At 47.1% G+C, this 17,404-nt stretch overlaps 1 protein-coding gene across 1 annotated transcript in view; it reads right to left on the bottom strand.

Annotated features, from left to right (window-relative positions):
• Positions 1-319: 319 nt before the first annotated feature.
• The window catches only part of LOC149427666 (thyroid receptor-interacting protein 11-like), a gene marked incomplete at its 3' end in the record, with an annotated part of 40,212 nt that continues 23,127 nt past the window's right edge, over positions 320-17,404 (bottom strand). The window contains 10 exon segments of the mRNA XM_089667801.1: positions 320-460; positions 3,314-3,606; positions 3,609-3,686; positions 3,689-3,734; positions 3,737-3,990; positions 3,993-6,297; positions 9,355-9,531; positions 9,721-9,761; positions 12,265-12,600; positions 15,465-15,630. Coding sequence (XP_089523927.1) covers positions 320-460; positions 3,314-3,606; positions 3,609-3,686; positions 3,689-3,734; positions 3,737-3,990; positions 3,993-6,297; positions 9,355-9,531; positions 9,721-9,761; positions 12,265-12,600; positions 15,465-15,630 — 3,837 coding nt within the window.

Here is a 17,404-nt window from a genome sequence, read left to right as displayed (position 1 = left end):
TCAATGAACTAGCAGGGTGTGGTTAGGCGCTCTGGTAGTCCATTGAATTCTTCCTGTCAATTGTGTAAGTGCCCACCCATGAGGTACGAGCAGACAGCTACACAGACAGTCTGCAGGAGCCCTGCATTGCACCCGTGATCTTGCTGGTCGTGAAGGAATCCAGGAAAAAAAAAAAAAAAATAAAGCACTTTTTTTTTTACCTACAATAAGATGTGCATATGACCTCCCCAGTGTACTTTACCTCGGAGGCGTCATGTGATGAAGTGGATCATATTCTACACTGACTGGTACATCCCCCCGCCATGGTCCCAGCACCCACCTCATTCTGGAGAGCACTGGTTTCCATCTGCTTCTGTTTGAGAGCCAACATGACCTGATCCCGCTCATGCTGGAACAAAACCGCCTTCTCCTGCATCGACTTCACTTCATTCAGCAGCTGGTTCAATTCCCCGGCCTTTCCCTGAGAAAGAAAACAAATTATTATTCCAATAAACCAACTAAAAGGAGGAAGTAACTGAAGAGACACCATACAGGCAATATTTGACTAGAATCTCGTATTGTGCAACCAGAAGGACATAAATATAATACAGAAAACTCAAATCCATATTCGTTACTTAACCCTTCCCGTCGGCCCATGTACATAAACGGCCGGGCGGGAGAAGTGCAGGAGCGGGTGGCTGTGATGGGAGTCACTTTGGGTGGGGGCCCATGAAACACAGCCCCCTTTTGGAACACAGCCCCTTTGGAGGGGTGGGAGACCCCTGTCTCAGCTCCCCATATCCATATTATGTGTAAGTCCCCCTGTGCTTGTTAGGGGTACAGGGTAAAATGTTCTAATATTGGTGTGGGGGTTGTTCATTGTTTACTGCCATGTGGTCCCATTGTTCTATTGTGTGTCTTGCTTGGGAGCAAACTATTATGGGATGTATGTGTTTATGTGTATTGGCTTGGGGGGAGGGTGTTTCTAGCAGCCCTCCCTCCTGATGGACGGTCTGCTGGTGTGTCTCTTGTTACTAAATGTAGATTGCCCAGCCCTGTGTCATTATGCAGGGAGGGGGATTTGTCCCCAGAGTGTATAAAAAGCCAGTTCGAGTTTCAAATAAGAGTTTCCATGTTTATACAGACTGGTGTTGTCTCGTCTTGTATGGCCAGCGGTGGTGTCCGTGGATCTGTGTTTGGACAGGGAAGAGGGAGGCTAACGGAATACCCAAGTGCAGTCGGGGTCCAGTTCTGTTACAGTGGCCGTTTATAAACAGCCTCCGTATTCACTGCCTGTGCGCGCTCCGTGGGAACACGCGGCACCGCGCCTCCTGGGAGCACGCGGCACTGCGATCCGGTGCACATGGAAGGGCAATATACATCGCAAACAAACAAAAGATTTCCCAGCAACATTTACCAGCCAGCCTGCAAAACCAATGTGGCCTGTCTAACAGTTTGCATTAAAAGCAGAGGGGTTTTGTTTGCACACATTTGCAAATAGATGCGTATGCCTCAGTCCCACGTCAAGGGTCCTCTGTATACTGTGAACATAACTAAAATTTCCAAAGCCTCCATAGTAGGAGCACATGTATAAATGGATAGGTCAACCACTTCGCCGTTTATCTACATGGGCCGGACGGGAGCACTGCCGAAGCGGGTGGACGTTTCTAAACGTTTCACCCGCATCAATTACCCCCATTGTTTTGTAAAATATGAGAGGATGTTACAGCGAGTAAATAGATACTCAACATATCATGCTTTAAAAATTGCGCACGCTCGTGGAGTGCGTAAAACTGCAGTACTTAAAAATCTACATGGGTGATGCGCTAAAAAAATTCTACAGGTTAGCAGTGTAAAGTAACAGAGGAGGTCTAGTGCGAGAATTATTGATCTTACGTTCGTGGCGATACCTCACGCGTGCGGTTTGAACACTGTTTACATATGTGGACGTGGCCTACATATGCGTTCACCACTACGTGCCAGCATGGGGGGGATGGGGGCACTTTAAACTTTCTTTTTTTATTATTTAATGTTTTTTTTTTTGCACTGTCCATGTAAAAAAATGTTTAATCACTTTTATTATCACAAGGAATGCATGCGTCCCTTTGAAAGAAATAATTAGTGACAGGTCCTCTTTATGGAGGCATCAGGGGTCAATAAGACATGATTAGTGACAGGTCCTCTTTATGGAGACATCAGGGGTCAATAAGACATGATTAGTGACAGGTCCTCTTTATGGAGAGATATGGGGGGTCAATAAGACCATAATTAGTGACAGGTCCTCTTTATGGAGACATCAGGGGTCAATAAGACATGATTAGTGACAGGTCCTCTTTATGGAGAGATAGGGGGGGTCAATAAGACATAATTAGTGACAGGTCCTCTTTATGAGACATCAGGGGTCAATAAGACATGATTAGTGACAGGTCCTCTTAATGGAGAGATATGGGGGTCAATAAGACCCACATCTCTACTCTGCAATGTAAAGCATTAGATCAAAAAAAGCATTGATCTAGCGCGTTAAAAAAAAAAAATAATGGCCGGAACTGGCAATGACATCGCTCCGGTCCTCCAAGGGCATAGAGATGATTGGAGGCCATCTTTCCTTCACTCATCTCTATGCCCAGCGCTGGGATTGTTCAATGTTTTTTCAGGTAAGGCTGAGAACTACCGAGTGTTGGCCGCTGCCGGCAGCGGCAGGCGGCGAGGGGAGGGTTTTTACGGCATCTCTATCGGTGCTTTTTTTCATATCGGCCAATAGGGTTTGTTTTTGGCTGAAACGTTTCTTCCGAAATTTCAGTGCATCTCTAAAAACTTTCACTAGCTGTCTGCTTCCACCTCCCTAAATACTGTAACGCTGATCGCTCAGTTCTCGGATCCGCTCCAAGCACAGAGCGGTTACTGCTCTGTGTTTTGCCCCTCCAATGCTCACAGGAGCACCAGACTGTGGAAGGGGCATGCTGAGAGACTGAGGCAGCTGCTGGTCAAGCATATGGGCAGATCCCCAACATTATTGTCGGGGACCCCTGCGGAACTTGGACCAGCTTTGTGATGTCAGCCAACAGCAGACTTTAGCCCGCAGTCAGCTCAATCTAGGTCACAGGAATGCAGAACTACTGTAATGCACTTTTTGTGACCCACATGAGACATTTGGCCAAAAGAGGCTTTGGCCGTACTTCTCCTTCCAGTACAGAAATTTGCACTGCTTTGCTGCATAAGCCTAAAAAGTGGGAGTGTGCAGAGCAACAAAACAAAAACCAGTTCACAACTCTTTTATAAGATTTCCCAACGTATACGTAAAAGTATTTTAAACCCAGAATGAAGCTGGACAAACCTGTTCCTTTTCTTTAAGAAGGTTTTCCAGAGCAGATGCTTTCTCCTTCATCGAGCTGGACTCAAATTCCTTCTCTCTGAGCAACAAGGAAAACTGCATGTTGGTCTCGTGTAATGCTCGAAACTCTGTTTCTTTTTCCTTCTCTTTGGCCACCACTTTTTCGTTTTCTTCCTTCAGCTTGCCGATGTCCATTTCCAAAATAAGAGCCCTCTCTTTGAGGTTGGTGACGGCCTGCCTCAGCAGCTCATTCTCATTCTCTTTGTTCTTCAGGTTTTCGACGGTGGAGTTTAATTATCGCCCTTTGTCTTTATCATTATGTCCTTGTCTTTTAGAGCCTTCTGAAAGAGTTCGTTTTTGTCCTTCATCTGCTTGACTCAGAGGTGGTCTCCTCCTGGCTCCGGCGACCTTGCTCCGATGTTTTTAGCCATGGGAGTCTGACAATCGCTGGTTATTCTCTTGAAGGGTTCGAATGGTGATATCCCTCTCTTGAATTTGAATCCTCAGTTGTTCACATTCTCGAACAATTGAAAAATTGCCACTTTTGTGCTCTGGAGGTGCCCCCAAGGGAGTCTCAACTGGACTTGCGGTGTATTTACTGACCTGAAGTTGACCAAGTATATGTTCTTTTGTGCTGTTGAGTTCACCAATACTGGTTTGAACATTACTCAGCTCTAGGTGAAATCTTTGAGTTTCTTCTCATTGTTTTCATAGCTCTGAATGAGGTGGTTGTAGTCTACTTGCAATTTAGAGCTAGAATCACTCTCCTTGTTGATCTGCCCCTGAAGCTTGTGAAGCTCCTCCTGGAAGTGAGCAGACTCGTGTTGCATGTTCTGGACAGTGGTCATTACCTGATGTTTCCACTCTTCCATCTTCTTCACTTGCTGCTTGAGTTTATCCCGTTCCTGCAACAGTTCCTCAAACTGATTACTATTGACACCTCCAAGGTCACTGCCATTCTCCGAACTGGAGGTCTGAAGAACGGTCAACAAGGTCTGACATTTCTGGCTTAAGGCATCTATCTCGATATCCTTCTCTCTAATTATTCTGGAGAGATTCTGGATGGTCTCTCTAAACATCTCTTGGTTGGTGCCTTCTTGGCTGAGCGAAAGTCTCTTGTTTTCATCTTGAAGTTTCAAAAGGGCCGACTCTTTGGCAGCCACCACGTCCATCATTTTGTGGTAATCAGTTCGAAGCTGACTGTTTTCCCTGGTCTTCTCACTTAGGACGGCTAGAACCTGCTCTCTCTCCATTGCATAGGCTTGTAACTGCTGCTGTAGATAGACTACATCTTGCATGTAACTGACCGAGGAAACTCGGGCGTGAAGATTTTGTATTTCTAAGTCTTTTTGTTGGATGATCTGAGTGAGCTTTCCCACTTCGTCTTTAGACAGCTGGTCAATCTGTTTGGTCAAGTTAAAGTTCTTTTCATTGAGAATCTTAATCTCCATCTCTTTCTCTTTGATACCCTTGACCAATCTCTCAACCTCCACTTTAGATAGATCGTGCTTCTCTGTGCCGTTATCACCATTGTTGATCGTTTGTGCCTTGGTATCATGGAGTATAACAGAGGAATCTGTCTGGATAAGATGCTCGTTTTGCAGCTGGGAGCTGATCAATTCGTTGGTCTGTTGCAGACTCGAGATTTCACTGTCTTTTTCAGCAAGTAGCTTCTCATATGTGTCCACCATCTCCTTGTGCTGTAACGTTACTTCATTGACTTCTTTGATTTTTTCCTGAAGAGATTTTTGAAGTTGAGCAGCATTTTGATTTTGTTTTTCGACTGCTTTCTTCTGAAGTTTCAGCTCTTCTTCATAATGGTTCTGGACTTTGGTCAGCTGCGTTATTTCTGCCTCCAGTTCTGTAATGATGTCTAATGTTTTTGGGTCCACCACCGGCTGGGACCGGCTCTGCTGGTCCTTCAACCTTTCAATTTCCTCCTTAAGGTGGCTGTTGTCTTCCTTCATTGAAGCAAGAAGTTTTTCCTTCTCTTCAATGCTCTGTCTTAAGACGTCACGTTCTTTTGTCGTTTTGGTTTGTTCCTCAAGTTGTCTTTGCAACTCCAGTTTCTTCTCCTTGAGCTCAGTGACAAAACTTTCCTTCTCTCTAATAAGTTCAGTGAGCTGTTTCTGCCCCTCTAAGGTACTTGTCAGCATCTCCTTGGTCTCCTCAGAATCCATCTCAAGCTGCTCTATAGTCCGTTTGCTCTCTGCTAACTGAAAGTCTTTTTCTTGGTTGAGCTTAACAATTCGCTCGTGCTCAAGCTGTAAAGCAGAGGTGTCCATCTTTTGGGCATTTGAAAGTTCACGGATGGTTCGTTCATACTTCTGAGCCTGTTCATGAAGTCTGTTTTCCAGTTGGTTCAGCTCCATTTCTAGACGGCTCTTCTCCATCCTGAGGGCCTCGATGACTGTCTGTTTTTCCAAAGCTTCCTTGCCGTTAGAGGCCACAACTTCTTGCAGTTGTTGCTTTGCTTGTTCTTGGGTTGACAGTAACATCTCATTCTCCATCTTCAAGTCACAAATCTCATTCTCCAAGTCTTCTTTCGACTGTCTAGTTTCTGAAAGTTGAAGATTTAACCTATTAATCTCTTTTTCGTGTTCACCATCGCCTTGGATCTCATGTCGGGAGAGTGACTCCTGTTGGGCCACCCTAAGTTCTTCTCTTGCCAGCTTCAGGCTCTCCTGAAGCTTTTCATATTCCTTCTTAGTACCGGAATTTCTGGATTCCAAATTTTTAACAACCTCCTGTAGCTCGTTCATCTGGACTGTAAGCTGTCGATTGTTTGCTTGTACGTTGCTGAAAACTTTTTCAGCGTGCCTCAGCTTCTCCTCTTCAGACTGCAACAGTTCATATAATTTTCTGATTTCTGCAACGGCGTTCGATTCTCTCTCTCTCGATAGCTGTAGCTCCTCATTCATCTGAGCCACACGAATATCGGAACCGGCCTTCTGCTTGGACAGCTGCTCCTTCATATGCAGCAAGTGCTGTGAAACACACAATAGTTATTGGTTAATAACAGGCAACCTATCCTTTTTATCACAAAGAAAATTAAAAGCGTCATTAAACCCAATCATTAAAAACTATCAAGAAATACTCATTCACTATGGGATGCATTTTCTGTGTTCTGCAAAAAGTCTGATCCTGCTGTTCTCGGTCTCCCCCTCCTGTCCCTGTCCCCACTGCAGTTGGGGATTCTGCAGAGCAGTGTTGGCAGCTACTGCACATGCTCAGTTTTCAGTGTACTTCTACTCAGAGCATTTCCTTCCTATCACATTGGAGCAGCCTATGTGACTATACCAGGGGTAAGCAACCTGCGGCTCTCCAGCTGTTGCAGGACTACAAGTTCCATCATGCCTCTGCAAGTCATAGCTGTAAATGTAGTTCCACAACAGCTAGAGAGCCGCAGGTTGCCTACCCATGGAATATAGTCACTCATGAGGACATATACTCAGTGGTAAATGAAAGCCCACTCCCTCCCTCCTCCTCCTCAATGCCCACTAACCTGTTAAACATAATGGGGGGGGTGATGTGTTACATCTTGATTGATGGAGGCTTCACCTCCTTGTTATTTTAACACAAAGGCTGGAGGGGCGTGACAAAGGTCTAGAAGCTACTCCTGCCACTGTTTCCATGCATACAGGCTGGGAAAGAGCTGGGTCATGTGACAGCTGTATATTGATTAGGAAAAAAGTTATTTTTCTTTTAAATTAAAATAGAGAGCCATCATCCACATACAGAAAGAGAAGGGATACATTAGTGTTTAGTGTCACTTTATTGAACCCAACTAAACAATGAATTTTGCTGATTGTTCACTGGGGGGGGGGGGCATTGGGAAGGAATGACCTTTGAGCAACATATTAGAGGCTCAGGAGCAGGTGCCCCCATAGCAAGCCACTCGCTGGGCTTGAAAGTAGATCTAAACCCAGCCACTAAAATCACGTTAGCGTATTTTCAATGGCTTTTTAAAGGTTAAGTGCACTTTAAGACAAAGACCCACCCACCCCCTCCACAGAAGCATACTTGGCTCGATCAGACACCCCCGTGTCCGGTGTTTGTTTGTATCCAGTCCCACAGGTCTAACTCTCCTGGGCAGGCCTATGCGTTTAAATTCCCATTGGATTTCTGTGGGTACTTTCAGAGGCTGGAAAAGAAGGGGAAACCCCAAAGTCATCAAAAGGGCTGTTTTAAGGCCTAAAACTTCTTTGGGGCCAACGTCACTGCACACTGTAAGAAGCTCACAGTCTACAATGAAAATAGGAGTCTGCAATTTCAGTCCAGGAGAGGAGTCGGTACGACTGTGCAAAGGATATGTATAGGGAACTTCAATGGAGGAGGCTGTGGACAGAGAGAAGTCAGCCGGGGATGGAGGAGGCTGTGGACCGAGAGAAGTCAGTCGGGGATGGAGGAGGCTGTGGACCGAGAGATGTCAGCCGGGGATGGAGGAGGCTGTGGACCGAGAGATGTCAGCCGGGGATGGAGGAGGCTGTGGACCGAGAGATGTCAGCCGGGGATGGAGGAGGCTGTGGACCGAGAGATGTCAGCCGGGGATGGAGGAGGCTGTGGACCGAGAGATGTCAGCCGGGGATGGAGGAGGCTGTGGACCGAGAGATGTCAGCCGGGGATGGAGGAGGCTGTGGACCGAGAGAAGTCAGCCGGGGATGGAGGAGGCTGTGGACCGAGAGAAGTCAGCCGGGGATGGAGGAGGCTGTGGACCGAGAGAAGTCAGCCGGGGATGGAGGAGGCTGTGGACCGAGAGATGTCAGCCGGGGATGGAGGAGGCTGTGGACCGAGAGATTTCAGCCGGGGATGGAGGAGGCTGTGGACCGAGAGATGTCACCCGGGGATGGAGGAGGCTGTGGACCGAGAGAAGTCAGCCGGGAATGGAGGAGGCTGTGGACCGAGAGATGTCAGCCGGGGATGGAGGAGGCTGTGGACCGAGAGAAGTCAGCCGGGGATGGAGGAGGCTGTGGACCGAGAGAAGTCAGCCGGGGATGGAGGAGGCTGTGGACCGAGAGATGTCAGCCGGGGATGGAGGAGGCTGTGGACCGAGAGAAGTCAGCCGGGGATGGAGGAGGCTGTGGACCGAGAGAAGTCAGCCGGGGATGGAGGAGGCTGTGGACCGAGAGATGTCAGCCGGGGATGGAGGAGGCTGTGGACCGAGAGAAGTCAGCCGGGAATGGAGGAGGCTGTGGACCGAGAGATGTCAGCCGGGAATGGAGGAGGCACTGGACAACAGGCACCGGGCAGCACTTCTAGGTGTAGAAGCAAACTCTGTAAATGGAAGAGGATAAAACAGGAGAGCGCTTCTAAGTGCAGTATATCCAGAATAATCTTTAATAATGACAGTTAGAAACACTTACAAACTCGTAGTTAAAACCGACTCAAAAAAAAAAAATCGTCAAGAGTGCAGAACCTCAATCCACCTTGCGAGAACCCACTGTGCCGGCCAGCAGCTGCAGGGGGAGCTGAGGATCAATCGGTCTTGAAGAAGGAGCTCTGCGCATGCTCTGAAACGCGTCACCGTTCCACGCCCGTTCCTAACCCATGTCATTTCCGGTTGCGTTCTTCTGGACAGCGTGTGCTCCAGCGATCCTGGAACTTGCGGCGGCCATCTTGGACATCTGATCCTCAGCTTCCCCTGCAGCTGCTGGCCGGCACAGCGGGTTCTCGCATGGTGGATTGAACCTCCGCCCCCTGACGATTTTATTGAGCCGGTTTTAACTACGAGTCTGTGTTTCTAACCATGAAGATTATTCTGGATATACTGCACTTAGAAGCGTCCTCCTGTTCTATCCTCTGGTACAACTGTGCAGGACTGACGGGAAGGCTGGAGGTCAGATTTAAAACCACGAAATGTTTGAGAGCAGATCCTCAAGTGTGACACGAGAGAAGGATATTATTGCTGCTATGAAAAGCATTGCTACAGCTGCCCTTAGTGGGGGCGATGGTCAGAGAGAAGAGAGGGTTGGGGGAGGAGGGACAATATGGGTGGGGGATGGGGGGCGGGGTTTGGGGGCAGGTGGGAATTGCCTGTCCAGCACCTGCATGGCCTCTTGATTCTGTCGGTCCAGTTCCTCTAGTTCTGTAGTAAGGGACTCCTTTTCTGTGATGCTTTCTTCCAGCCTTCTCTGGCTCTCCTCTAGATCATTCCTCAGCTGCTCGCAGGTGACATCGGCCTCCCCGGAGGAAGTAGTGCGGTCCGTATCCCCCAGCAGCACCTTTCCAAAAAGACAAAAGCAGGTAAGCCACAGCACACACCTAAGGCTGGATTTCACAACAGCAAAATGCGTGCAAGGCTGCACAACGCGCACACGTTTCAATTAGAGGGGCAGATTTAAATAGGTGTAGGAGGGAACCCTTCATACAATTTAAATCTGTTACTGATGGGCCTAAGGAATTAGCATTACCTGATCTGTTGGTGCTTCTTTGCGCATCCCTTTTTCAGCATCTGAAATGTAATAAAAAAAAAAAAAAAAGAAGAGCACGTCAAGAAATAAATCAATACAGTTTTCCTGCACTCCCCCCCCCCCCCCCCGATGGTTTATCCCTTTAAAAATGCTGCAAGTACAGAAAAATACTCACAGATCTGCGAAGAAAAAAAAAAAAATCCTGTAAGCTTCAAACTTCCTGCTAGAGCTGACAACACGCTGACGAAACGCTGACAACACGCTGACGACACGCTGCCTTTGCTGCACTGAAATCCCAAACAGCGTTGCTGCACTACAGAGCTCAGCAATCCCTGACCTTCTCTCTCCCTCCACATGCATACATGGATTTCTTACAAAACAACGCAGCAACCTGGAATGCCAAGAGCCTGCCTGCACAATGAAGCTGAATGCTCAAAAGAGTTAAAGTGGAACTCCAGCCTAAACTCTAACTATGCTTAAAAACGCCCCTCCCCCTTCCTGCTACCTGTGTGAAAAAAAAAAAACACACAAGGTGTATACTTGCCTGAGAAAGTGAACTAAAAATAGGTGTTTCCTTATGTCAATGAACAACGGCTGCAGGGGAGAAGAGGGAGCACGCAACAGCTGGGGGTTCTGACTTCACTCCCTTTTCTCCCTTGCAGCTATATCACTGACCAACACAGAGGAGCTGCAGGATGCCGCCAGTTGGATCAGTTCTGGGCTCCCTGCTGGGATGAGAGAGCCCAGGAAAGGCGGTGACCCCCTTTCACCACTCATAAAAGTGATCTGGTGGCTATACAGCCGCTCAGATCACTTCTGCACAAAAGAGAATCACCAGGAGAAAAATAAAACGGCACTAGGAATATGGTTGTAGCCTCAACCACGACCTCAGTATAACTACCTCAATACGAGTACGGTAAGGGGGAGCGGACGCCGCTCACAAGCAGTGACAGGAGTCCAGCATGTGGAGTGCATAGGGTGGCCTCTGCACTGATTCACCATTGCCCCGCGCCCTCTGCCGCCTCTGTGACCAAGCCCCAATGGGTGGGGCGAAACGCATCAGAGGGTGTGGCTAGCGCACTGCTGAGGCCACGCTATACACTCAACATGCCGGACTCCTGGGGCTGCTTCTGGGCATCGTCCGCTCACCCTTACCTTTCTCTAGATCAGGGGTGTCCAAACTATGGCACTCCAGGTGTTGAAGAACAGCAAGTCCCATGAGGCCTTGCAAGACTCTGACATCCGCATACAAGACACCCAGAGGTAGAGGCATGGTGGGACTTGTAGTACTTCAACAGCTGGACACCCCTGCTCTAGATACTGTAATGGACCCAGGATGCTGCTCCCTTTATTCCTATGCCGGAGGGTTGATCGTGTTCCGTTAATCCAGCTTTGGAGCGGCACCATTAATCTTCACACGCTTTTTTTTTTTTTAGATATGGCACGGCATTACTTTTAACTGCATTCCCACTGCCCTATAGTAGGGTGGCAGGGTTGTACAAAATCATGTATATATACACGTGACTTTGCATGTCCGGGCTGCCAATCGCAGCCACGGCTGTCAATCACCGGGTCCCCATCTCTGGAGGGGGGGGGGGGGGGAGAGAACTGTTTGTAAAAAACAAAACACAGTTCTCCTCCCTTTCAGCTCGTGCGCACAGCCATCCAAAGCAGTGTTCTTACAGTGAAGCGCACAGACACAGCACACAGTTAAACAGCACACAAGTAACCCTTTGATCAGCCTACATGTTAACCCCTTCCTGCCCAGTGCCATTAGTACAGTGTCGGTGCTTTTGTTTAGTACTGATCACTGTATTGGTGTCACTGGGGATGTCAGTGACACCAAGTCAGCTCCCCCCCCCCCCCAGTGTCAGAATGCCCGCCACAGTCTCACTATAAGTCGCTGATCGCCGCCATTACTAGTAAAAAAAATAAAATAAATCAATAAATTCCAGTATCTATACCGCCATTTGTAAACGCTATAACTTTCGCATAAACCAATCAATTTACACGTATTGGGAAGACACGGAGCGGAATTTCTGACGAAATTTGATTTTTAAAACTTTTTTTACTGGACATGTTTAAATAGCAAGAAAGTCAAAAATATTGTTTTTTTTTCTCAAAATTGTCAGTCTCTCTTTTCTTCCATAGTGCAAAAAAAAAAAAAAAAAAAAAAAAAAAAAAGCACAAGCGATCAAATACCACCGAAATAAAGCTCAATTCGTGGGGAAAAAAAAAAAGGACATATATTTCATTTGGGTGCAGCATTGCATGACCGCGCAATTGTCAGTGAAGGGAACGCCGTGCCGTAACGCAAAAAAATGGCCTGGTCAGGAAGGGGGGGGGGGGGGAATCCTCTGGAGGGCAAGTGGTTAACTGACAATTGCACAGTCATGCAACGCTGTACCCATATAACATTTTTGCCATTTTTTTCCCCCACAAATAAAGCTTTCTTTTGGTGGTTAACAGACCAACAGGGATCAGGCAAGAGCAGCCCACAGTTGGGGCCACCATACACTACAACTAGAAAGGGCTCATTCATACCAATTAGGGCTTCTTGTAGCCGCAGGACCTCTTCCTGTAAGCTGGTGACTTCCCTCCTGCCATCAGACTCGTGCGCGGTTTGTAGCTGCGTTAACTCGGCGAGCAATCTCTCGCACTCTGCAGCCAGCCGATTCCTCTCGTTCTCCGCGGAGGCTTTTTCCTGCTGCAGAGACATTTTCTCTTCATCCGCAGCAGAGACAACGGACGTCAGATCTCTCAGCCGACGCTCCAAATCCTGAATCTCCTGGGCGCGGTCAGCTTTCTCTGCTTCTAGAGAGCGGACGGTTTTCTGGAGTTCAAACATTTTAGATTGGTCAGAAGTGCCATCCACACCTGCTGAGCCAAAGAAACAAAACAAAAAAATGTAACAAGTGTTAAACAGCTGCCATAAAAATGTAAAACTGCTTATGCAGGCCATAGACGGGTCGAAAATCTGCCAAAAAAAAAAATTGTCCGATATTTGCACCGTTAGTGGGTTAATGGGTCGGCCGTTTTTCGGGGTTTTGGCACTTTTTTTTATCAAGTTGGAAAAATCGCGGCCGATGGGCAAAATTGGCCGATCATTTTAGCAATAAAAAATCTGCGCATGAGAGAAGGAAGAAGAAGAAGGAAGAAGAAGAAGGAAGAAGAAAGAAAGAAGAAGAAAGAAAGAAGAAGAAAGAAAGAAGAAGAAGGAAGAAGAAGCAGAAGGAAGAAGAAGAAGAAGAAGGAAGAAGAAAAAGAAGGAAGAAGAAGAAGAAGGAAGAAAAAGAAGAAAGAAGGAGGAAGAAGGAAGAAAAAGAAGAAAGAAGAAGGAAGAAGAAGGAAGAAAAAGTAGAAGCAGAAAAAGAAGAAGCAAAAGAAGAAAGAAGAAGAAAGAAGAAGAAGACGGAAGAAGAAGAAGGAAGAAAGAAGAAGAAGGAAGAAGGAGAAGAATAAGGAGAAAGAAGAAAGCAGAAGAAGGAAGACGAAGAAGAAGGAAGAAGAAGGAAGTAGAAGAAAGAAGAAGAAAGAAAAAGAAAGAAAAAGAAAGAAGACGAAGGAAGAAGAAGAAGAAGAAGGAAGACGAAGACGAAGGAAGAAGAAGACGAAGAAGAAGAAGAAAGAAGAAGAAGACGAAGGAAGAAGAAGAAAGAAGAAGGAAGAAGAAGAAGAAAGAAGAAGGAAGAAGAAAAAAAAGAAAGAAAAAGAAAAAGAAGAAGCAGAAAGAAGAAGAAGCAGAAAGAAGAAGGAATAAAGAAAAAGAAGAAGAAGAAGCAGAAGAAGAAGAAGCAGAAGAAGAAGAAAGAAGAAGAAGAAGAAAGAAGAAGAAGAAGACGAAAGAAGAAGAAGACGAAAGAAGAAGACGAAGGAAAAAGAAGAAGGAAGAAGAAGAAGAAGAAGAAGAAGAAGAAGGAAGAAGAAAGAAGAAGGAAGAAAGAAGAAGGAAGAAGAGGAAGAAGAAGAAGAAGGAAGAAGAAAGAAGAAGAAGGAAGAAGAAGAAAGAAGAAGGAAGAAAGAAGAAGGAAGAAGAGGAAGAAGAAGAAGAAGGAAGAAGAAAGAAGAAAGAAGAAAGAAGAAGAAGGAAGAAGAAGGAGAAGAAGAAAGAAGAAGAAGAAGAAAGAAGAAGAAGAAAGAAGAAGGAGAAAAAGAAAGAAAGAAGAAGAATTCCAGTCCGCTATTATATTTTATATGAAAAGTCTTGCGGTTGCAACAATGTATCCATTTGTATCCAAATAAGAAGATCTGTATCTGTAATGGCTCTCTGCAAGGGACAGAAGTAAAAATGCTGGCCGTAGATGGGACAAAAATCGGCCGATTGAACGACCAATTTTTATTTTTTTTTTAAAAAAGGCTGGTTTTTCGCCTGTCGATGGCCTCATTATTGTATTTTCAATCTCTACTGCTACAAAGTTAAAGCAGAACTCCGAGCGGATGGATAAATATACAGATGAAATACATATATGGGGCCATGTTATCTGGCAAGGAATTGTATTTCTGTCTATCCAGTCCTGAGATTTATACCAGGGATGTAGTGATCTATCGGCAGCCGAAAGTAGCCTTTTGCCAATAAAAAAAAAAAAAAGTGCAGATAATGACCGCTGATACATGCACAATTTTGCTGTGATTTTACCACATTAGGGTACATTTTTCATGTGGCTCAAAGACACGTTGCATTTTTAATGCCTTTCAGGCCTGGTTAACACCGCTGCAGCTTGCGTTCTGTTCATTTTGCACTGCCTTTTGTAGTGCGTTTTAAATTTTTTTTACGTTTTTTTTTTTGCCAATTTGTTGCTGGGGAGATTCATTAAAAATGTGTCAAGACTGCACTACATTCTTTTTTCTGCAGCATTTTCCATGAACCAAAAACATAACGTTTTGCGTTTAAAAAACGTCCCTGACCCTTTCCAAAAATGCAGCAAAAATCAAAGATGTGAACGTGTTCCATAGGAAACCACGTTACATGGACTGTAGTGCGTATCTGCAAAAAGCTCTAACAAACACATTGGTGTGAACCAGGCCTCAATGGGGAGGTGCGGTGTTTTTTCTTTTTACTGACCAAATATGAACCAAAAATGCAGCAAGTAGGATTTTTAACACCACAACGGAAATGTGGGGGTGATGAAGATTTTTTTTCTTTTTTTTTTTTTTTTTTTTTTTTTAACACAGATTGCTTTTACACCCATAAAGGCTGAAAAAGCAATCATTTTTCCTTCTGTCTGGATGCATTCCTGCAGCCATTGAGAAATACTGTGAGAGCTGTGATTGGTCACAGCTTGTCACTTGGTACAAGGCTGTTGTAAATGGCCCTGTACCATGTGACCTCTGTGATCATTCACAGATTTCACACGTAGTAAGCAATGATGTCAGGAAGTGATATCTTGCTTACTACTGTTCATGTGATTACTGATTGACCAATCAGTGATCACATGAATCGGGACCTCACACAGAGGTCCCATACAGCAATGGGTGGTCTGTTGTGTCTGGAGAACACAGCAGGCACCGACCGCAGCGCACTCTCAAGAAATGGATGCGGGGGACGTATAGAACGTCCACCCGCATCGGCAGCGCTCCCATCTGCCCGTTTATCAGCAATGGGCCGGATGGGAAGAGGTTAAAAAAAAAAAAAAAAGGGCTTTACAACTTCTTTATTCCATTGTGTGGCATGAGGGGGCGCACCAGAACTACTTCCAAAATAAGCGCCATCAGTGTAGGTTAGGAGATTATTAGCAAGCAAAGACCTGCATTCATCTGCTCCTCCAGTTCCTCGATCCGCTCTTCATATTCACCCAACTCCTCGCGGTGTCTCCGTGTGATCTCCGCCAGCTTCTGCCGATGGGCATCTTGTAAGACGGAGAGCTCATGCTGGTGTTCATCAATCTGTCGGCTCAGCTTCTCCTTCAAGTCCTGTGACAAAGAGAAAGGAATATTTGGCCTTGTTCAGTAAAGTGTTAGAAATGAGAATGTCCTCCGTTGCAATGTAGGAACAATTGTATTCATTCAATCTGCAATTTTTTTTTTTCTCTTGGGCAGGTAGGACTGTGATAGGTTGCTAAGGGGCAATAGATAATCAGCTGTTTGGTGGGATTTTAAGTGAGTCTGTGGCAAGTCTATGGACACTCAATACATACTGTATATGCCTTAACAAGTAGTAAATGCACATTAAAACAAGGCCTCAATTATATCTGTATCTGCAGGCACTGTGGAGCAATGCATCCTCAAATTTCACAGCGGAAGCACTGAAGTGCAGGTTTTTCTCTCAGCAGCTAACCTCACCCTACTTCCCTTTCCCAGTAGTGATGCAGCAGCTCAGGTCACCCTGCTCCCCCCGCTACTGTGATTCAGTAGCCCATCTTCCCCCTGCTCCCCTCCCAAAAGCTACTCAGCTCCCCCTGCTCCTCTCTACAAAAAGTGATTCAGCAGCTCAGCTGCCCCTGTTCCCCTCCCAGCAGCCAATTAGCTCCCCCTCAAGCAAAGAGTCAGCAGCACAGCTCCCTCTATTTCCCCCACCCATCAGTGCTTCAGTAGCTCCACTCCCCCTGCTATGGTCCCAGCAGTGGTTTGACAGCTCAGCTCACCCTGCACCCCTGGCAGCAGTGGTGTGGCAGCTCAGCTCACCCTGCACCCCTGGCAGCAGTGGTGTGGCAGCTCAGCTCACCCTGCACCCCTGGCAGCAGTGGTGTGGCAGCTCAGCTCGCCCTGCACACCTGGCAGCAGTGGTTTGACAGCTCAGCTCACCCTGCACCCCTGGCAGCAGTGGTTTGACAGCTCAGCTCACCCTGCACCCCTAGCAGCAGTGGTTTGACAGCTCAGCTCACCCTGCACCCCTGGCAGCTGTGGTTTGACAGCTCAGCTCACCCTGCACCCCTGGCAGCAGTGGTTTGACAGCTAAGCTCACCATGCACCCCTAGCAGCAGTGGTTTGACAGCTCAGCTCACCCTGCACCCCTGGCAGCTGTGGTTTGACAGCTCAGCTCACCCTGCACCCCTGGCAGCAGTGGTTTGACAGCTAAGCTCACCATGCACCCCTGGCAGCAGTGGTTTGGCAGCTCAGCTCACCCTGCACCCCTGGCAGCAGTGGTGTGGCAGCTCAGCTCACCCTGCACCCCTGGCAGCAGTGGTGTGGCAGCTCAGCTCACCCTGCACCCCTGGCAGCAGTGGTGTGGCAGCTCAGCTCACCCTGCGCTCCTGGCAGCAGTGGTGTGGCAGCTCAGCTCACCCTGCGTTCCTGGCAGCAGTGGTGTGGCAGCTCAGCTCACCCTGCGCTCCTGGCAGCAGTGGTGTGGCAGCTCAGCTCACCCTGCGCTCCTGGCAGCAGTGGTGTGGCAGCTCAGCTCAACCTGCACTCCTGGCAGCAGTGGTGTGGCAGCTCAGCTCACCCTGCGCTCCTGGCAGCAGTGGTGTGGCAGCTCAGCTCACCCTACCTCACTTCCAGCAGTAGGTCAACAGCTCAGCTTCCCCTTCCCAGTAGTGACTCAGCATCTCAGCCCATCCTGCTCCCCTTCCAACATTGGTTGAGCAGCTCAGCTCCACCTGCTCATGCCTCCCAGCACTGACTTTTCACATTGCTAATGTAAACAAAGCACAAATGCTCTGGGGATGGAACATGGGAGCTGAGCTACTGAGAGAATTACCTAAATAACTTCTGTGCTTCTGCAGTAAACCCTGAGGATCGATTCCTC

This window comes from Staurois parvus, unplaced genomic scaffold (assembly GCF_062004578.1).
Source record: "Staurois parvus isolate SC_StPar_1 unplaced genomic scaffold, SC_StPar_1.0 ptg003594l, whole genome shotgun sequence".
NCBI lineage: Eukaryota > Metazoa > Chordata > Amphibia > Anura > Ranidae > Staurois > Staurois parvus.
The sequence above is the reverse complement of the archived record's forward strand: the minus strand, read 5'-3'. Positions and strand labels throughout refer to the sequence as shown.